This window comes from Adiantum capillus-veneris, chromosome 3, assembly GCF_014529385.1.
Source record: "Adiantum capillus-veneris isolate H3 chromosome 3, ASM1452938v2, whole genome shotgun sequence".
Lineage (NCBI taxonomy): Eukaryota > Viridiplantae > Streptophyta > Polypodiopsida > Polypodiales > Pteridaceae > Adiantum > Adiantum capillus-veneris.
Genome location: NC_140933.1, coordinates 175,028,299 through 175,050,490, shown reverse-complemented (window position 1 = coordinate 175,050,490; position 22,192 = coordinate 175,028,299). Strand labels below are relative to the sequence as shown.

Here is a 22,192-nt window from a genome sequence, read left to right as displayed (position 1 = left end):
GTCACCTATAGACCACACGGACCACCATGGATGTGTCGTGTCAATAGGTAGGGTAATCCAAGATGAGGGGAAAGCTAGACTCAACACTTTGCGCTGTGAAGGGCCTCTGAGAAGAGGTGTGGTTAGACCAAGCTGTGTGCACCGTAATCATCCTGTATGAAGTAGGGAAGCCAGACTGAGCAGTCTACATTGTGAAGATCTTTTGAGAAGAGGAAAGGCCAGACCAATCTGTCTGCGTCGTCTTGCCTGTATCTCCTGCCTCCAATCCTCCGGTATCAACCAAAACAGAATCCGCGCCAACAACGCCATCAAACCGCATCTTGGTATGGCTCTTAATGTGCATGAGCTGGGAGTGGCCTATTGCCCAGGTTGGGGGATAAGTCTGCTGTAAGGTTACCGAGGGTGAGTGTAAACAACTCTGAAGGTAGCAATTCAAATGATCAGGAGTGTAGAAGAGCAACTTCACTACTATCCAAGCCAAGCTTCGGGTGACTCCGGATGTAGTCGCGGAATGATGTCTGATCTCCCGCATCTTCCGGGTAAACTCTCCAAGAGAGTCCAAAGCATTGAAGTCCCACTCCATTCGGTAGATCAAAGCAATGAACTTGTCCAAGAAGAGATCCAAGATTCTCCCCCTAAGTCCATGTAGATGCTCCTGTGTAAGCCAATGATCTGACGTGTCGAGGTCAATTGGTGTCTGTCCACCCAAGATGGTGGTGTCTTCTTTGGGAATGTCAGAATCCCTTATGCCATGAGCATGGCTATATCTTGTGTGAACTCCTTTGATGAGTGCATAGGTGTGTCCATAGCAAACCACAAGTCACCACCCCCTGTGGAGTGCTTAACGGCCGAATGATCTCCCCCTCTGGAGTGCGCAACCCCGGAATGATGGCTGGAATGAATGGATCTCCCAAAGATCATACGCCCGTAGATGATCAAGCCGATGTTGAAGATACCGTGTACTGTAGCAGTCACTGAAAGACCACACGGATCGCCACCAGGGGGTGTCCTATCAGGACGTAGCCTCTTCCTCTGTGAAGAACACAAGCCAAGAGGCTGCAGTCCACCCAAAAACGCAACTGCGAGGTGATGAAAATGCTGCTCTCCAGTGATTTTCAGCGTGCTCGTACTCTCCTAGCATGGTCCGGAGCGGTGCAGAGGGTCAAGGGAGGGTGGGGAATCAAAGTTGCAACATCTAGAAGGCTGAAAACAAAGAAAACAGCAAGGAAATATGGCTGTAAACAGTGGTATATGGAGAGGATTAGGGGTCGATAAGGCACCGGATGCCAAACCGGTGATGTGAAGGCAAGACCACTAGGGTGGGAAGCCTAGTGCTCCCTCCATGCTGCTGAAAATGTAGGTATGTGCTCCAGAAAACGCACCAGCACCCCAAAACGTTGGGAACGCCTGAAAGCGCAGATGGAGCAGAGGAGGTTTTTCTCGACGAAAGTGCTTGAAAAGGCTGGCGCTGGCTGCCAAGAGGTTGATCGCCATGTGAAGCAGTAGAGTGGTGTATGGTGTAAATCTAACACCCCCTCTTAGCACCTGATGCTGAACAAACCGCATGAAGCTGAAGATGTGAGAGGCAAATGATGAAGATGTCTGTTGCAATGTCCACTGAAGTATATTCCATGAGGGTAGCAACAGTCTGGGGTGTCTCAAATTCTAAGAAATCTCCATGGAAAGATGAAGTCACGTGCAGTGTAGCAAATTGCTGCATTCTGGGGTGTCCCAACCGCCAAGAAATCTCCATGGAAAGATGAAGTCACGAGCAGTGTAGCAAATTGCTGCATTTCGCACAGTGTAGAGTTTGCTGCATTTCGCATACATTGCTCGTGACTTCATCTTTCCATGGAGATTTCTTGGCGGTTGGGACACCCCAGAATGCTACTACCCTCATGGAGTATGTAACAAACTTGGACACTCAATCAAGATTCTACCGCGACACAACAGAGATTCACTTCAAAACAGTTCACAAAATTCACAATTGATGCAACACGGCCCGGCGGAGTTCCGTGCCAAGAGATATTGGCCCCTAAGACTGGCGCCCCTTTCGGTATTTCTTTTTATATTAATCTTTGAGCAAAGTACACCGCGGGTGCTCCCCTGTTGGGCACACCATGTAATCACTTTGTGACATTTCCCCCTTTTGAAACAATTGTAATCGCCCTCCATTACACTTGCAAAACAGCCATAGGACAAAAACTTTCTTCAGTGGACACGGACTCTATGTACTCATCCACCAGACTTTGCCAATCTAACACTTCTACAAAGACATCACTCACTGATCAATCACATTTGTGTTGAGGGTCTCATATACAAATCATGATCATTGTAATCATTTAGCAATCACATCTAGACCGCGCTAATCTTTTCATGGATGTCTTGATGTACTAATGTCACGTGCGCACTTCACTTGCGCTACGTGGACATGCTTCTGCTACCGTCTAGCATGAGTCTTAGCTTATGACTAAGCCTGACACTTGTGAGCCTCTAGTAGGACGTCATGTCCAAGTCGGTCATAGTTGCATACCCTCTCTTGCAAAATATAGCATTTCATTACTTAGGCAATTTACCGTGTGTGAACCGCCTCTTGTGTGCATTTATTTATTAAATGACCCTTCAAATACTCAGATCGTGGGCTGATTTATTAGATTGCTGGACCCCGCAAGTTGCACCTATAAAGGCAGCCCATTGGGCGCTAGGAGAAGCAGAAGATAGCCAACGTTTTCAGCCTCATCTCCTTGGCGTTTCCAGCCCAGATCAGCCAGTGTTTCTCAGCCTCTCCATCAGCGCTTTCAGCCCTAGATGGTCAGTGTCTTTCAGCCAAGACAGCAAGTGTTTCAGTTTGAAGCGCTAGGAGAACCGTAGTCTAGCCTCGTCGTGGTTACAGACCCCTTACCATCGACACCGCTAGCATATTCCGGCATTCAGTCGTAGTGTCGTCGTCGTCGTCGTCACCGTCGTTGACACAGTACCCCAACACCTAGTACCCCTTGTGCCTTGGCTCGGCATAAGGATCCACAAAAACCTCGTCATTGCCGTAGTGTCGTCGTCGTCGTCGTCGTTGTCGACGTCATCGTCGTTGACACAGTACCCAACACCTAGTACCCCTGGCTCGGCATAATGATCCACAAAACCTCGTCATCGCCGCCGTTGTCGTCGACATGGATCCACAGACCCATCAAGAACCTCATGGCCGTCGTTATCGTCGTCGACATAGACCCATCAAGAACCTTGTCGTTGACATCATCATTGTCGACATAGAACCTATCAAGAACCTCGTTGTCGACATCATCGTCATTGACACATACCCCATTAGTACGCCGTGGTGGACATCATCATCGTCGACATAGACCTAGCAGTACCCCGTCGTCATCATCATTGTCGTCGACATAGAATCTCTTCGTACCTCAGTAGCGCAGTACCCATCAGTACCCAACATCAGTAGCATCAGTACAAGTACCCAACGTCAGTAACATCACTACCCATTAGCATCAGTACCTCAGCATTCAGCATCATTGTATGAGCATTGTGCAAGAATAAAGAAAGTACTTGCTCAGGCAACAGAGCAAGGGGGCCCTTGAGGGTTTGGGACTTGACATCTTGTGTCGTCTCTTTTCTCTCTCTCTCTCTCTCTTGTGTCTCTCTTTCTTTCAGTTCAGTTCAATTCTTTCAATGAAGTAAGGTGTCCCTTATGTTTGTGCGGAGTACTAGATCCGAGCTAAATCCTTAACACTTCTGCTGCACCTGACATCGGTATCAGAGCTCTGTGTGTGCTTCGGCTTCGGGAACTAAAGGGAAGAACCTAGAGAAGAACGCCAAGTACCCAAGAACCAAGAACCCAAAGAACCAAGTACCCAAGAATCCCAAGAATCCAAGCAGAACCAAGAACCCCAAGAACCCAACCAAGACTAAGAACCCAAGGAACCTCTCCCGTCTTTTTTCCCTGAAAGAATCTTTGAGTCCCTATCATGGACTTATTAGCTCCCATCTTCATTGCCATGTCTTTGAAGGAAGATCGACATCGGATACACAAAAATCCAGATCTTGAGTACCAAGATCTACTTGCCTTGTATGCGGATATGAAAGGAGTTGGAGACAGGATCCCTAAGCCTCTTTTGCATTCGCATTCGCATGTATTGTGCATCTACTTCCGTCGACAAGAAACCACTGGAAATACCTCCGAGCACCCTTGCCTTTCAGCTTCAACTGCATTGTTTTCACGATAGGACTATTCGAGTTCTAGTACTTGCTCGCAAGGCAGAGTCAGCACCAAGGTTGGTATTCTGCGACAGTGGCAACTCGTGTAAGGTGCAACGGAAGTGAATGTTGAACTTTGCTCAAGATGAGTGCTTTGAACTGTGCTCAAGGTTTCCTTTTACTTACGGAAGGGAGAGCCTTCCGTTCCTTTATTGAGAGAGTGCAATGGACACAAACAAAGTAGATGAACAGTGTGAATGAAGGTGCATGAGACTGAGAGATAGAGAGAGAAGAGAATATGACACCAGAGACGACGTAAAACCCTCCTCCGAAGGCCCCACTCTCTATGGCGAGAGTGGTCTACTATTGATTGCACAAATCTCTATAATGCTTGGACTTGCCGACGATGTCGACGACGACGAGACGGGCTGAAATCTGAAAACTCTAAGGGCTGAAATCTGCAAATCTTGTATCTGCTGAAATCTACTCTATGTCGGGGACGATGTCGATGGCGACGACGACGCGCTGAAATCTGCATTTTCCGGGCTGAAACTGCAAACTTCGATGGATGCTGAAATCTGCATTTTCCGGGCTGAAACTGCAAACTTCGATGGATTCCACCGTGCAGCGAGGAACTGCTGCGGGAAGGTGAGATCTGCGAGGTTTGGGGGTTCTACTGCGGGTACGGAATGCTGAAAACTCAAAACGTTGGGGTTCCTGATGGTCTTGTCGCGCCGGAACTGCAAAAACGCTGAGTGTCTATGCTGCTCCAAAAACGCTAGGCTGAAAACTGTCTTCCTGCTATGGAAACTGCTAACGCTAGGTGATCTGCTGTTTCGTGATGACGCCGGGCTGATTTGCTGAACAAATGCCAGGGCTGGTCTATTGATGCAAAAACGCTAGTGTAGCGGCTGTGAGGCAAAAATGCTAGGGCTTGTTGGGGTTGATCTTGCTGAGAAGTTGCCTGTTGAGCAATGCTCCTGCTGCCTCTTTTGCCAGAAAGTGCTAGCTTTGGTTTGCTTATATACAAACTTAGCGAAATTGCCCTACCTAGTTCCAACAAAAGTCACTTAAAAATAATAAGTGAAAAATGTCAAAAATAGGGAAAATAGGTTTAATGCACTGGAAAATTCCCCTGATGGATTCTGATTGTCATGTTGTGTGCAACCAGAGGATATGCATCTAATCTAAGTGTCTGGACATGCACGGTCTGCGAACAGACTCACAAAAGTGCCAGATCACTTCCTATTCTAGACTGACTTGACTGAACTGAACCCTGGTCATGCTGTAGCTTGTCCACGGACACATAGGGTTGGATGTGTCATGTGACAACTCGTGTGGTCCGTGTTTACATTGCACCAGACTTATATCCACAATATCCACCTGTTTGGAGGAGTTTTCATTGGTTATGCATCTACATGCATCAGAAGTACAAACAGAATCCCAAGATAGAATTTCGGCAGTTGGGCCTCACCTTCAACAGGGGGGGGTGTCACGTGCGCATGACACTCGCGCTACGTGGACGTGCTTCTGCTACAGTCTAGCATGAGTCTTAGCTTAGGACTAAGCCTGGCACTTTGTGAGCCTCTAGCAGGATGTGCATGTCCAGGCCGGTCATAGTTGCACAATATAGCATTTCATTACTTAGGCAATTTACCGCGTGTGGACCTCCTCTTGTGTGCATTTATTTTATTAAATGACCCTTCAAATACTCAGATCGTGGGCTGATTTATTAGACTGCTGGACCTAGCAAGTTGCACCTATAAAGGCAGCCCATTGGGCGGTAGGAGAAGCAAAAGAGGCAACAAAAGGTAGCCAGCGTTTTCAGCAGGAGATAGCCAGCGTTTTCAGCCTCATCTCCCTGGCGTTTTCAGCCCAGATCAGCCAGTGTTTCTCAGCCTTTCCATCAGTGTTTTCAGCCCTAGATGGTCAGCGTCTTTCACCAAGATAGCCAGCGTTTCCAGTTTGAAGCGCTAGGAGAACGGCAGCCTAGCCTTGTCGCGGTTGCAGACCCTTTACGATCAACACCGCTAGCAGATTCCGGCATTCAGCTTTAGCGTCGTTGTCGTCGTTGTTGCTGTTGTCGACATAGTACCCCAGCACCTAGTATCCCTTGTGCCTTGGCTCAGCATAAGGATCCACAGAACCTCGCCGTCGCCGTCATTGTTGTCGACACAGATTCATAGACCCATTAAGAACCTCGTGGCCGTCGTTATCGTTGTCGACATAGACCCATCAAGAACCTCGTCGTCGTCTACATAGAACCCATCAAGAACCTCGTTGTCGACATCAACGTCGTCGACACAGACCCCATTAGTATGCCGTCATCGACATCATCGTCGTCGACCTAGACCCGGCAATACATCGTCGTCGACATAGACCTAGCAGTACCTCGTTGTCATCATCATCGTCGACATAGAATCTCTCTGCATCTCAATACCACAATATCCAAAGGTACCCAGTACCAGTAGCATCAATACCAGTACCCAACATCAGTAGCATCAACACCTCAGCATTTAGCATCATTGTATGAGCATTGTGCAAGAATAAAGAAAGTACTTGCTCTGGCAACAGAGCAAGGGGGCCCTTGAGGGTTTGGGACCTGGCATCTTGGGTTGTCGCTTTTCTCTCTCTCTTGTGTCTCTCTTTCTTTCAGTTCAGTTCAGTTCTTTCAATGCAGTAAGGTGTCCCTTGTGTTTGTGCGGAGTTCTAGATCCTAGCTAAATCCTTAAACACTTCCGTTGCACGTGACAACAAAATCTCGTTACTATCAAATTCATATCCTTTCTTTTCACATTTCAAGCAACCCATGCCCATGACCATCCCCACAAGACAGTACATCCACATAGCATGCAATTCACAAAATCACACACTTAGTTCACACTGAACACCGTGTTTCAATCATTCAATCGAGCCATCTCATTCCGTCCAGAACTCTTGATGCACCTAGATCATTGTGCGGCCATCTCATCCTTCCGGAACTCTTGATACACTCTCAACAGTATCCAATCATCTCATGTAGATAGACATCTTGATGCACTAGAATCTCATTCAGTTCACCTTCAGATTTCATTCACTTAGCCATTACATCCAGATCTCGCTGATCTCTAACAAATGTTTAGATGCACTAAGTTCAACTTATTGATAAAACAAAATGCTGCAGACATTTCATCTTTCTCTACACGTCTCTAACAATACACACATGAAAGAGCACATGTTTTCAATTCAATTAAGCAAATTTTCAATTGAGTGCATTTCTGTTCATAAAGTCATTTTGCAAAATACTGTCATCTCGTCAGTACCCCTAAATTCTCAAAGAGAAATTAGTGACTTTATTCAATCTAATCTGTGGGAAAGGAGTGGAGTGGCTCCCCTCTTGTGCAGTCCGCACCACACCAGATTCAACTTGTTGGTTCATCAATAACTTTTGGCATAGACCTCGCTAATGACCCAAAAGCTTCAAGGTACAACTCTCTTTGAAGAGAATTTGCGATGTTCTCCTCCTCCATCCACTTTGCATTGAAGGCCAAAAAGTACCCTTGACCAAGTTATCCGGTGGACCTAGCTTACCTTTCTGTTCTGTTCTTGTGCCCTGTGACCTGTTGGTAGCCCTGCTGGCCTGCCCAGGGACATATCGGCAACCCGCTAGCACTTTAATCTTAATTGTCTGAATGCTTTGGGAATCTTCAGCTGATTCCCCTACTTCGTCGGAACCCTCGGATGCACTACCATCTGATTCTCTTTCTTCTCCGGAATCCTCTGGCATTTGGTTCCCTTGGTTCGTCGGAACCCTCGGATGCACTATCATCTTATTCCCTTACTTCTCGGGAATCCTCTGATGAACTTTCATCCGGTTCCCTTGATGCATTCTCTTCACTAGAAGACTCTTCTTCTATGGAGCTGGACACTAGCCTGTCCATAGGATAAGTCAATGAGCCGGTATGCATTCCAAAACCTTGCTCCCATTAAGTCTCCGGACAGGATTAGACTTCTGATTTCCTTGAACTCCTTGATCTTCTTTCTCATCTATTCATTGTGAAAAGAGGACAAGCTCTCCTCCTCTGAAGTGCTAGATGGCCTCCAATGCCTCTTAGTTTGCTTTTCTTGCGTTTTCTCCGCTTCTTCCGTCTTTTCTCATCCTCATTGGAACTAGAGGATGACGAACTGTTGGAACTGTTTGAAGACGAAGAAAAATCTGGGTCATCCTTGAAACGAACACGCTTCTTTGATATGCTTGCCACCTGGAAAGTCTACTTCTGGGCCAAATTACCGGGAAATCCACCGATTTTCTCTTCTTCCGAGAGTGCTTCAAGCCTTTCATTATTTGGTTCATCTTCTTTTCAAGAGCTCTGTCCAACTCTTTCTGCACTTTTCTGCACTCGGCTTGTCTCTTAGCTTCCTCTCCAACTTGAGAGGAGAATCAATGGCCTCTCGCCATTTCGAGTGAATCTCATCTTTCGAGTAAGTCTTTAGATGCTTCACATATTTCAGGTTCTGGAAGTACTTCATCAATCTTTTTACATATTTATCAACCTGCAGTTGACTCGCAATGGAGAGCCCATACTGTGGTTGGGAGAGAAAAGTGTGTAGGTCTAAGTCATGGCTGAAAATGTGAGAGAAGCAAGTTCGGATGTGACCCAAAGCTGAGCACTCTAGTAGTGTGTGGTACTTAGACTCTCGAACATGTAGTGAGCATAATGTGCACAGCCGATTTGACTCTTCTCCATTGCCCCAACGCCCTGTCTCGCATCGAAAGAAATGGGAGCTTAAGCCAAATGGCTGCAACAGTGCGTATCGTTGACAACTGGATAGGCTCAAACATGTAAGTGTGAGTACGGTTCATTCTTTGAGCGAAAAACATGGTTTTGTAGTTGCGGGCAATATGGGTTGTCTAATGTATGAAGCGTGACCCACCGGATTTCTCCCAAGCTATAATACATTGGCGTTGTAGAAAAGCTTCATTCACTTGGGAGTCAATGTAATGCATCCCATCTCCCAAACCACTTCTTTATGTCTTGTATCCATCTTGTGCTCAAGATCTTAGTTTTATGCGTCTTTTGAACTCTAGCTCTGCTGGAATGATAGCGTGGGGTATGGAGGCCTTGGCTCTGATTAGTCGAGAGATCATAGATACCAAGGGCCTCTCCATATGTCTCCAACCATCCTGGCCTACAGAAGGTCCCCATATCTGCACCCCATACAACATAGCTAAGGCTACTAAAGTATCGAAGAGCCATAACTTTGTCCGAGGTTCCTAGAACTGAACCTGCGAACACATCCTCTCCAAGCCTCCCAAGGCCGCAAAAGCTCTAGTCAGTCCAGTCTCTGCTGCTCTCCCCAAAGAAAGCCTCGGCGCAGTGAAGACAACCCCAAGGTAAGTGTATGCATCTGTATACTCTACAATCTCCTGACCATATGTTAAAGTCAGTGCTGATCTCCTGATCCATTGTGGTGTGGTGTTAACACCATAATTGAAACCGGCCTGTACAAGGTAGAGGGCAGTACTATTTCAATTACCTGTTAACTTTTCACAGAGTACTATGAAGAAAAGAGAACACAATTGCGTCCAGCGACTAGGATGTCACTGCGCACTCGAGACCGACACCCTGTAGGCCCCAAAAGTTGGCGCCCCTTTCGGTATTTCTTTATTCAATTAACAGTTGACGATCCGTACACTTAGACCACACTCTCACAAAGCTGTCCAAACCTGGCGGGGGCTGAAAACGTAGGTTTTTGACCTGATTTCGGTAGCACAACGGTGCAAAAACTGGACGGATTCCCTCGGCTTTCTGGTGAGCTGTAACAGAATTTCAGGGTGCTCTAATTCTCTGTTTTTCTGCTGTTGGGTGCCCAAAACCTTGTACACGCATCCCAAGGCTCTCATGGAGCTCCCTTGGTGTTCCCTTGCAGTCTAGGTGCGAAACCCTAAACCTGCAGAAAAACACAGCAGGCTGTAATTCTCTGTTTTGGATCGTTTTTAGCGGAGTGAACAGGCCTATGCGCGTCCCAAGGGCTCCCGCACACAATGGGACAGTTCCCTTGTGAATTGGACGAGTTTTCACGCGAGAAAACTCTCCAAACTCGCAATCTCCGCGATGGAACTTTGCGTACATGTGGGGGATTAGCAGTTTGCTAATCCGGTTCCTGTTCAGAAGGTTCTTGCCAAACTTCATTTGGCGCGCAGAGGCTTCCACACTCATCAGAATTCAGTGCTAACTGGCCCGACCAGCCCCAGACCGCGACAGACCTAGGCTCCCGTTGTGAGAAACGTGTTCGGCCGCAGCCGTTTCACACTGGCCATGCAATGTCCACTTGCACCTTTTCAAGAGTTCCGGGAAAAAACAAGTAATGTAAGGTGCAGCGGAAGTAAATGTTGAACTTTGCTCAAGATGAGTGCTCCGAACTGTGCTCAAGGGTTCCTTTTACTTACGGAAGGGAGAGCCTTCCGTTCCTTTAGTGAGAGTGCAATGATCACAAACAAAGTGAATGACATTGTGAATGAAGGTGCTGAGAGAGAGAGAGAGAGAGAGAGAGAGAGAGAGAGAGAGAAGAATACGACACCAGACGGTTCTCAAACCCTCCTCCAAGGGCCCCCCTCTCTATGGCGAGAGAGGTCTATGCTATTGATTGCACAAATCTGGTACAATAGTCTAGATGCAATGGACTTGCCGATGATGTCGACGACGACGACGACGACGAGGATGGGCTGAAATCTGAAAACGCTGACTTCTGCTGAATTTTGACACTGTGTCGGCGATGACGACGACGCGACGACGATATGCTGAAAACGCAAATGCTGAAATCTGCGGACAGCGGGTTGAAACTGAAAACATTGGCTGATATGACGGTACGGCGAGGATCTGCTGCGGGTAGGTGAGATCTGCGAGGCTAGGGGCTGATCTTGCAGTATCTAAGTGCTGAAAATTGAAAACACTGATGCTAGGGCTGATCTGACACCGGAAATCTGCAAAACGCTAGGTCAAGTGCTGCAACTGAAAATGCCAATGGATGTGTGGCAAAAACGCCAAGGCTGATCTTGTAACTGCTAACACCAAGGCTGATCTGGTTCTGCTGAAAACGCTAGGCTGAAACTCTAGCCAAAATGCTAGTCTTGATCTGTTGTTGGTTGGAAACGCTAGGCCTCTTGCCGGTCCTGCTGAGAAGGTGCACTGTAAGTTGGTGGACTACTCTTGCCTCTTCTGCCAGATAGTGCTAGCGCTAGGTTTCTTTTATAGAACTTAGCAAATTTGCCCTACCCAGTTTCCCAACAAAGTCACTTATTAATAATAAGTGAAAAATGGATAAATAGGGAAAATGGGTTCTGTGCATTGTAAAATGCTCATAATGGGTACTGACTGTCATGCTGATGATCATGCTGTGTGCAACCAGAGGATATGCAACGACTAAGTGCCTAGACATGCATGGCTCTGTGCATAGTCTCACAAAGGTGCCAGAACATTTCCTAAACTGACCCGAACCCTAGACCTGAGATAGCTTGTCCACATGCACATAGGGTTAGATGTAAGGTGTAGCGGAAGTGAATGTTGAACTTTGCTCAAGATGAGTGCTCCAAACTGTGCTCAAGGGTTCCTTTTACTTACGGAAGGGAGAGCCTTCCGTTCCTTTAGTGAGAGAGTGCAAATGATCATAAACAAAGTGGTAAACACTGTGAATGAAGGTGCTGAGACTGAGAGATAGAGAGAAGAATACGACACGAGAATGTTGTCAAACCCTCCTCCAAGGGCCCCACTCTCTATGGCGAGAGCGGTCTACTATTGATTGCACAAATCTCTACAATGGTCTGAATGCAATGGTCTTACCGATGATGTCGACGACGACGACGACGACAAGACGGGCTGAAAACTGAGAACGCTAAGGGCTGAAATCTGCAAATCTTGTATCTGCTGAATTTTGACTCTATGTCGGTGAGGACGGCGATGATGACGACGCGACGACGATGCGCTGAAAACGCAGATGCTGAAATCTGCGAATAGCAGGCTGAATTTGCAAACGTTTGTTGATTTAACCGTGCAGCGAGAATCTGCTGCGAGAAGGTGAGATCTGCGAGGTTTGGGGGCTACGGTACGGATCCTAACTGCTGAAAATGCAAAACGCTGATGCAGAAAGTGGTTCTGTCGCCAAGGAACTGCAAAACGCTAGGCTGATTTGCTGTTCCAAGAACGCTAGGGCTGATGTTGATATCTGTTGCAAAACGCTAGAGAATCTGCTGTCGCCAGGCTGATCTGCAACTTGCAAAACACTGGGGCTGATCTGCAAATGCTGAAAACGCTCGGTTGCTTGATGGCTGAAAACGCTAGGTTGTTCCGCCGGGGGTCTTGCTGAGAAGGTGCACTGCCAGACACTTGATCCCTGCTGCCTCTTCTGCCAGAAAGTGCTAGCACTAGCTTTTCTTATATATTGCATGAGTCAATTTGCCCTACCGAGTTTCCCAACAAAGTCACTTAATAATAATAAGTGAAAAATGGCTAAAATAGGGAAAATGGGATCTGTGCACTGTTAAATGCTCCTGATGGATTTTGAGTGTAATCTGACGATCATGCTGTGTGCAACCAGATGAAATGCAACTACTCTAAGTGCCTGGACATGCACGGCCTGCGAACAGACTCACAAAGGTGCTAGAACACTTCCTAAGCTGACCTGAACCCTGGACATGAAGTAGCTTGTCCACATGCACATAGGGTTAGATGTGCACGTGACATCCCCTCCTTTTTAAAGTGAGGTACTGGTACCGATCTGCATGGCTTCCTTGTAGGCTGCCAACAATTCGAGATAATCTTTGAAAAATTCTTCATCGACCCACATTGCTTCGTGGGTTCCTCGATCCTTGAACTTCAAAAAGTACTGACTTGGTCCTTGCCGCCTCTTCTGCCAGAAAGTGCTAGTGCTAGCTTTTCTTATACATTGCCTTAGTCAATTTTCCCAACCTAGTTTCCCAACAAAATCAGTTAATAATAATAAGTGAAAAATGGCTAAAATAGGGAAAATGGGTTTTGTGCACTGTAAAATGCTCATGATGGACTCTGACTGTAATCTGATGATCATGCTGTGTGCGACCATATGAAATGCAACTAAGTGCTTGGACATGCACGGCCTGCGAATAGACTCACAAAGTTGCTAGAACACTTCCTAAGCTGACCTGAACCCAGGACATGAAGTAGCTTGTCCACATGCACATAGGGTTAGATGTGCACGTGACATTAGATGTGCACGTGACAAGTAAAAATAAAATAAAGAAAAATATGTAATACATATTTAGAGAAGACAACAGGAAAAATACACCTCCTGGTGACAATAACCTTGGTTATAGACAATCCACTATCCTCTGCAAATGCCAAAACTGTGTATGCATCCAACTGTTGTTGCATACCCTCTGGTGAGTCAGAGATCAACACAATATCATCAGCATATAACAACAATGGGATCCACGTCCCTGCCAGCTGGGCACCTTATCACCCTCTCTGTCAATGTAATCGGACCCTCATCAACATACATACTATTTCAGTAGGAGACAATGGGCAACCTTGTTTCAACCCAATGGTGTAGTGAACTAAATCAGATATCCCCTCTGGAGTGCGTACATATCCTATTACTGATTTGTATAGAGCCATAATCCCCCAAATCAACACTATGGGCACCCCCATCTCTTGCAGTGTGCGCATCAATCGAGCCCTCGGTACCATGTCAAATGCTTTATGGAAATCCAGAATACTACAATAAATCCTTCTCCCATGTGACCTGCCCTCCTCAATGATTGCTCTGGGTGTCAGAATATGATCAAGAGTGGAGAAACCCCTCCTGAAACTGGCCTGACCCTATGCTCGTACACCCTCACCCTCTGCCCAATTACTCAACTGCTGCTCAAGAATGGATGCATACAACTGTGCCAATGTGTGCCCAACCATGATAGTGCGGTGATTCCCAGGCTTTGTAGGATCACCTGCTTTGAAGATAGATACGAGAGAGAGAGAGAGAGAGAGAGAGAGAGAGAGAGAGAGAGAGAGAGAGAGAGAGAGAGAGAGAGAGAGAGAGAGAGAGAGAGAGAGAGAGAGAGAATGTTGCAGTTTGTCCTCTTACATTCAAAGATGCGTCGCCCGTGGCAAAGGCTTGCGGTGGTTCTTCTCCCATCAAATCCGTATGCTGTAGCTCTCTTTATGGATACATTTCGTCTCTACAACAACAAATGCTTATAACGAATATACAAGCTTTGGAGTGTGTCACACTGTTTGGTGCAAAACTGAAGAAGGAAGGAGTAACTGTGAATGTGTACAATATTTGTGGGGTTGATCTCAAGGATTTCAGTCTTCAAGGTAGTGATGGTTTCACTGATTTCTATTTGATTGGAATTTGCATGTTTTTTCTATCAGCTAATAGTTTTTGATGCTATACTGCATATGACTTGGGCATCCATGCTTCTTTCTTCGACAGTTCATGGTAATCAAGGTATGCAAAAATCAATTGAATTATTCTACTTTCTGCCTAAATATTCTGTTTTGTTGGTTAAAATGCAATCATTTATATTTAAGCTGCTGTTGTTGATTCTAGTAGGACTCTTTTTCTGATTTACTTGGCACAATTATCTTCAGTCACTTGTCTTTCCAGCAACAGCAGGAGCGTGTTGCTCTATTCGTTAGTTTTCGTACAATAATTATATTTAAGCTATGGCTGTTAATCTGAACTCCTAGATTGCGACCCTTGTTATCGGATCTTATTCGTGGGTCCCAGACAGGTTTTGTCTAGGACAATTGTATATCAAACAATATAAGCTGTTTTCCTTAGGCAGCAGAGTGAGCCTGATCCATCGAGACCTCTCTTGTAGTATTACTCGATTTTGAGAAGGCATATGAGTGAGTTGATTGTGGCTTCAGAGCACATTACTCAGGATGGGATGCAGCAGGCTTGGATCAGAGGTGTTTCTGCATTGTACCGCTCTGTGACGAGCACAGTGACCATTGGGACTTTCATTGGATGCAGTTTTGTGCTTTCTAGATCTATGAGACAGGGCTGCCTCTAGCCCCATACTTGTTCGTATGCATGGCAGAGCTGTACCAGTTTTCCCCAGAGCTCAGTAGCTTGCCTTCAAAGGTTTGGTTATGCCCGTAGAAGATGAGCCAAATTTGGTGGATCAGGGTATGCAGATGACACCTTGTTGTTATTGTTATATATGATTGGTATATTGGATGTGACTCGCAGAGCTTTTGATGTTTATTGCTTGGTCACTGGAGCCCACATTTACTGGTTACATGCAGGTGTCTTGTCAAAGGTGGCAGCGGAAGATGCAATGAAGACAAGAACTGGCTCGTGATCCGGTGGACACCTCGAGTCCGATCTAGAACACTTGCAATGCCAAACACATGAACAAGGCACCTGTGGAGAAGGAAGATCACTGAGGTAGAAAGAGAGAGGACATCTGTACCCGACATGAGAAACCTACCTCACACTGACCGGGCACATCCACAAAACAGCCTCACTCCCTGAGACGTGTCCCTGGGAGAAACTGGGAGTGACTATACGAAACCAGAGAGATGCCTGTACTCTAACTCCCCCTCTCAACTCTTGGAAAGGAAGTCTGACCAGGGAGCTAGAGTGAGCATCTGCAAGTGTAAAGAGAGGGTTTCGTGGACGAGGATATGTGCTACTGAACTCCGAAATCAAACAATACATGGCCGTTGTATCATCCAACCACTACCCCTAAAAGATGTCAGGGAAGTAAAATGCTGTTGGCTGGAAGGTAATCCAGCTCTAACAAGAATCTCCTTAACCCAACTGACTCACAAGTCGCACACTCAGCATCTGTAGAAGGTATAGTTGTTGACCGCTCCAAGAGAATGCATCAAAACTGAGGGTAAAGGCATAAACTACTCGTATCCGGATCATTTCTAAAGTGCTCCATCCTCAAGCGAAGTGTTGGAAACCTGCGCCTCCGGTCATATACCACATGCGAGAATCTTTAAGCTGCTACGGGAGGTCCAAAGGATGGGACAACCAAGGCTACTGAGGAATGAATTGCCTGATGACGAAGAACCAAAGAACTGCACCAACCATTATATACAATGATGAAGTGCAAACTGTGTCTGGAGAAATTCTATTGAAACTGAGAGTGAAAAGGTCTGGAACTCATAGTGAGAGTATATCACTCCACTTTCAGAGTGAATCAAGAATTGAATCAAGAATAAACATCCAATAGAAAGGAACACACATCAATACTGAGAGTGCAACTAACGCAGCAAGATCAAGAGAGCCTCTGCAAGAGAAGAACAAGGTGCTACAGAAAGCCACCAAATAGATTGTTAATCCTGTTTGCTGCACATGGAACCATTGGTATTGAAAGGAAATAGTTTACAGAAATTGACTCCCAAGGTGGCTCCACATCCTCCTCTGAAGGGAGAACACCCGAACCATGGATAACTGTCATAACTCTCCAACAGCCTCTACCTGTGTAACAGGATCACCTGAGATAGGTGAATGTGAAAGGCAATACACCTGTGGAATTTGGAACCTTATCTAGGATAACCAAGAAGACTGTCTCTCCACTGTAAAGAATGCTGGCTAACTATAAATGGTTCCTAGTCCAAGAAGAACCATCATCCACCTGTACGAAATAACATGCCAGTCTAAGGATAAGAGAAGTAGGTGTTTCCTAAATGGTACAACCTCTAAGGATCTATTTGGAAGGCAAGGCATAGGAAATATTGCTCGGATGCACTAAGAAGAGCAACCGTCACACCATAAATCTAAAAGACGAAGCTACCACCGAAATGGCTAAAGAAGAACATCCACCAAGATACTTATTGCACTGTGGGTTGAAGCACACTATCCTAAGCCGCAAGAAATGGGCAAGGAAACCAAGGACCAGAAGACACCATGCATTGTACTCCGCTGAATGAAGCACTGGAAGTCGACTGACGAGAATAACTTGGAAGCCCCCTCTGAAAGAGAAGTATCCTCAAAGTACGCTCTGAGGTAACAAGTGACTCAACCCCATGTCAGAACAGAGCAAACACTATCACTGAAATCTCAAGATCTAAAGCTGAGAACTCCCCCCATGGTAGGAAGGCCCCCTCCCGCTTAGTCATGGGAAAAGAGAATGAGTACTACCAGAAAGAAATTTGAGATAACTTGGAGTAAAACTGCTTCCTCTGTAACTGAATAGCGAAACCCTAATCTCATGGAACTCTAGAGTCAAAGAAAATCACACCATCGGTAAACTCGGACTGCTAAGAATAGCAAGACTTGAAAGGTTGTCGCTTGAGGATCATGTTTGCCAAAGAAGCTGTCGGGTTCCAAAAAAGAACCTAGCTACTCAAGCAAACTCCCTGAGATCAAATCAAATGTCCGCCACTCCTCTGCATCTGCCAAGATCAACCCTGTAGGTACAATCCAATGCAATATGCCAACTTTGTACTTGTGCTAAAGAGAATATACCCACAACTGAATTAAGCAATGAATGACCAATGCACAACACAATTACTTAGAGTAAAGGAACCGGCTCGAGGAATAAGCCCATGAAGAACGCTGGGGATGATCTTTAATATCCCAAAAAACTGGAAGGGAAGAACCTGCTATACTTGCCGCAATGGCCAGATCTGCACTCGAAGGACTGTCCCTAAGGTTCGAGCTCTCCAAAGGGATGTATGGAAGAAGTAGCCAAATGTTGCTCACAATGGGAGTAGGAACTAGATGTCCCCACCAACAGTCGACACTATGTGCAAACCTGTCATCCGAAGGATCTCGACAAATTTGTTGTCGAACATCAAGAAAACCGCCCATAGAAGGTTGCAAACATGTCCCACAATTGGTACTGACAAGCTCACAAAGACCAAATTTGTAGGACTACACTACCACCGGGGAAGAAGAGAACATGGAGATAGGAAAAGTCCATACTCCAACAAAACCTCCTTGTACTGTTGTCATTGTCGGCTAAGGGTCTGGCACCACATGCTCCACCTCTAAACCTCGGGTCACACTACCACCGGGGAAGAAGAGAACATGGAGATAGGAAAAGTCCATACTCCAACAAAACCTCCTTGTTATGTTGTCATTGTCAGCTACTAAGGGTCTGGCACCACATGCTCCACCTCTAAACCTCATCCAAGGGAGTTGGATGATCAAACAAGAAGTGGTGCTAGAGATAGAAGTATCCCTCTCTACTTGTCGAAGCCAACTCTAGCAGATGCAGTGGAACATGCACCGAACTGTTGCATACCAGATGAAAAAAAGACTACTAAAGCCGGAATTGGAACTTCCATTGTCACAAGACTGGCACCACGTGCCAATAGAAAAGAACAGACTAAACAGACTTTCAGCACTTCAATAACAATTGAAACTGAAAGAGAGAGAGCACACTGGACAGGGAGTGGCGGAATTCCATCCCAGAGAGTAATGGCCCCAAACCTTGGTGCCCCTTTTGGTATTTCTTTATATTACTTTAACTCTGTACAACACCAGTACTCCATCCTTTGCACCTTCTTCAGGAAGCATGCCAGAGAATGAGCCCTTGGCTCATAGTTACATGAAAATCTTTCAAACTCAAAAGCAATTGATCCAAAAGCTGCCAGCGCAAATTATGAAAATCCATACAGTGCCACATCAACTCCTGCCAGTGCAAAATGCGAAAATCCGTACAATCTGCCACGTGAGCAGTCAGCGTGAAATCCGGAAATCCGTACAGTCTGCCACATCATCTTCTTCTGCGCAAGTTAGCTTTTGTGTGTGTGTGCTGGTCTTGCTTTATTTTAATATCTTTAGTTCCTTTGGGCCCCAGCAGACGGGGTCCCAGAAGTTGGCGAAAACTTCTCTTTAGAAATAGGCCTTTCGGCGAGACTTAGCAAGTTGGTAAAACTCTTATGCTGCTTCTGCTTCTTCACTTAGGGTTTAGGCCCCTTGGCCGGGATGTGAAGGTTGGCTCCGTTCTTCAGTGACTTGACACGTCAGTAGTTTGTGACATCTCTCCTTCTTGAAAGAAAGTAATTGTCCGAGGGTCATTTTGAGGGACAATCCGAGGGACAATCAGTTTCTCAATCCAAATCGGAGCTCTTGATTTCCTAGGTCGTTGGCTTCCCAAAAGAATCTCATCCAATAAGGAGTCGCATTCCAGATTGGAACTCTTAATATCCTTGGTCATTGACTTCCCAGAAGTCTCATCCAATAAGGAATATTCAGGGGTTGGCACATCACAATGCAACACAAATGCTCTTATATGCATGTTACAAGACGTAGAAACATTAAGTCGCCGATGAACACTTCAACCGCATAACCTAACAAGGTCCGGTGTAGCAAACTTGGACACTCCAAGTCAAGATTCTACCGTGACACAACAGAAATTTACTTCAAAACAATTTACAATTCATAGTTGATTCGACACGGCCGGCGTAGTTCCGTGCCTAGAGACATTGGCCCCAAAGACTGGTGCCCCTTTCGGTATTTCTTTTTGTATTAATCTGAGTTCAAAGTACAAGAGAGTGGGAGGGTTCTCACTCTCAGACTCTGCATCCAGATGCTCTGAGTTATGAGACCTTGCCCACCAATTTAAAGGTTACAAGGGAAGCCCAAAAGCAGAGCCCCAAAAGCTTTCAGTGAAAAGCCTTGTAAATAAAGCAATTTGACTCAAAAGTTGCCAAAAAATTGCATAGGATTTCCGTACAGTGTGCCAGCGCTTTTTGCGCCGCAAATTGCGAAGGGTCCGTACGGCAGTTGCATGTCAACCAGTTTTCGCCTATTACGGGACTGTCTTGCTGCATCGATTTTGTTGCTCCACTTTGGGAGTTTCTCGGGTCATGCCACGTCACTAGTTTGTGACATACCCCCCTCTTCAAAGCATTGTAATCGTCCTCAATTACGCCTGCAAAACAGATAGAGGCCATAAACTGTCTTAGTAGGCACTGATTGCTAGTACCGATGCACTAGGAACACACATCTAGCACATGTACCAATCAATAGTCACATCATAGGACATCACTTGACATCACATGACAAATCACATTCAACAATCATTCCAATCTCAGACCATGACTAATCGGCAACATATTTAGCAATCGAATCTAGATCTAGTCGTGATCTCTCAGATGCCTGATTGACTAATCCTTATTGCAATCATGTCTAGAGATTTATCAGACCGAAATGCTGCATTCATTTCGCCTATCAATTCCCGCACTTAAACAAGTCAAGTACAAATCTGTATCATATTATCGAGAATTCCAGTTCATAAAGTCATACAACAGAATACTATCAGCTCAGCAGTATCCTTGAAACCCAAAGGGACATCGATGACTCTATATCAAATCAAGGTATCGGGGCAATCTGTCGACAAAGGAGTGGAGTGACTCCCCTCTTGTGCATATCCACTGCACTAGATTCGTCCATGCTGAAATCAGGGTTCTATCGGAGTAGACTATGCTAAACCGAATGCTTCAAGGTAAAGGTTCACAATCTGAGGAGTATCTGCCTCCTCCTCCTCCATCCACTTCGCATCCAATGCGGGATAGTTCTTGAATTTAACCAAGAACCGTCTTATCGCTTTACCTTTAATCTTTCTGTCTTTCTGTGCCAATATCTGTTCTGGAACGAGTATCTCCTCATTTTCCTCCACTTCAGGTTGCTCATCTGGCTCCCCATCATTGGGCACATCGCCTTTAAAAGGCTTCAAGAGACTCACATGAAAAGCATTGTGAATCCTCCAAGTATCGGGCAGCTTCAATCTAAAGGAGACATCATTTATCTTTTCTTTTATCTGGAAAGGTCCATAGTATCTCATGCTAAGCTTTGGAAAAAGCCGCTCCTTTCCCTTTTTCTTTCTCAAGCGTGCCTTCTCAAAACGTAAGAGCATCCAATCGTTCTCCTTTAATTTCAAATCGCGACGATGTCGATCTGCTGCCTTTTTGTGTCTTTCTTGGGATTTCTCTAAAGCCTCCTGGACCTTGGCAAAAGCAGTGTCCAAGTCCCGTGTATACTGGTCGGCTTCAAAAATCTTATCTTTCGTGCTTAAGAAGGGTGGAACCTTCGGAGCACCTTCAATAATCTCAAATGGCACCTTCCCCGTCGAAAAGTGTATCGTGTTATTGTAGGCAAATTCCACCAAGGGCAAATACTTTTCCCATCGAGTCTTCTGATCTGAGATGTAAGACTTCAATAAATCCAGTACAACTGAATTTGCAATCTCCGATTGCCCGTCTGTCTGCGGGTGGAAAGATGACGAGAACTACAACCGCGTGCCAATGTTCTCCCCAATAGCCTTCCAAAATAAACTCGTGAATTGGGGATCCCTGTCAGAAACAATTGTCTCAGGCATGCCATGTAATCTGAATATCTGGGCAATGAACAGCCTCGCTAAATGATCTGGCTTGACTGTCTTCTTCACTGGAATGAAATGAGCTTGCTTGCTAAATCTCAATAACAGTCCAGATACCATCGTGCCCACTCTGTGTCTTCGGGAGATCAAAAATGAAATCCATTGCAATACTTTCCCAGGGGTGGGTGGGTATGGGTAAAGGCTGTAACAATCCCTGTGCTTTATGCTTGTCAAACTTGACCTTCTGGCATACCAAGCAATTGCGTACAAAATCGTCCACGTCCTTCTTGAGTCTCGGCCAAAAGAAGTATCTCTCCACACCTTTCAAGGTGGTAGCAATGCCGCGGTGACCCGTAAAAGGTGGACAGTGGCATTCGGTTAAAACCTTTTCCCTCAACGGCTTTGTAACGCACAACATCGTTTTCTTCATCAAGTAGCCATCCCGAATGGAATATCCCGCTACTACCTCCCCATTCTGTATTCAATTGAATACATCTGCAAAATCTGGATCTGTGGCATACTGATCGACCATATCCTCGAAGCTTCTTGGTGTATCGCGGAAATAGCCTGAACCAATGGCTTCCGGGACAAAGCATCTGCCACCAAGTTCTTCTGTCCCTGCACATGGACAATCTTGAAGTGAAATTGTGACAAGATGTTTGCCCACCGCATCTGCTTTTTCGA

At 45.8% G+C, this 22,192-nt stretch overlaps 1 protein-coding gene across 4 annotated transcripts in view; it reads left to right on the top strand.

Annotated features, from left to right (window-relative positions):
• The window catches only part of LOC147462223 (putative GPI-anchored protein At1g61900), a 47,161-nt gene that overhangs the window by 7,365 nt on the left and 17,604 nt on the right, over positions 1–22,192 (top strand). For 3 of the 4 annotated variants that reach the window (XM_086509629.1, XM_086509626.1, XM_086509628.1), the window contains exons 4-5: positions 14,286–14,531; positions 14,650–14,664. In XM_086509629.1, the coding sequence (XP_086365755.1) occupies positions 14,286–14,531; positions 14,650–14,664 (261 nt within the window). The remainder of the gene's footprint in view (positions 1–14,285; positions 14,532–14,649; positions 14,665–22,192) is intronic. The other variant, XM_086509627.1, reaches the window with a different exon arrangement.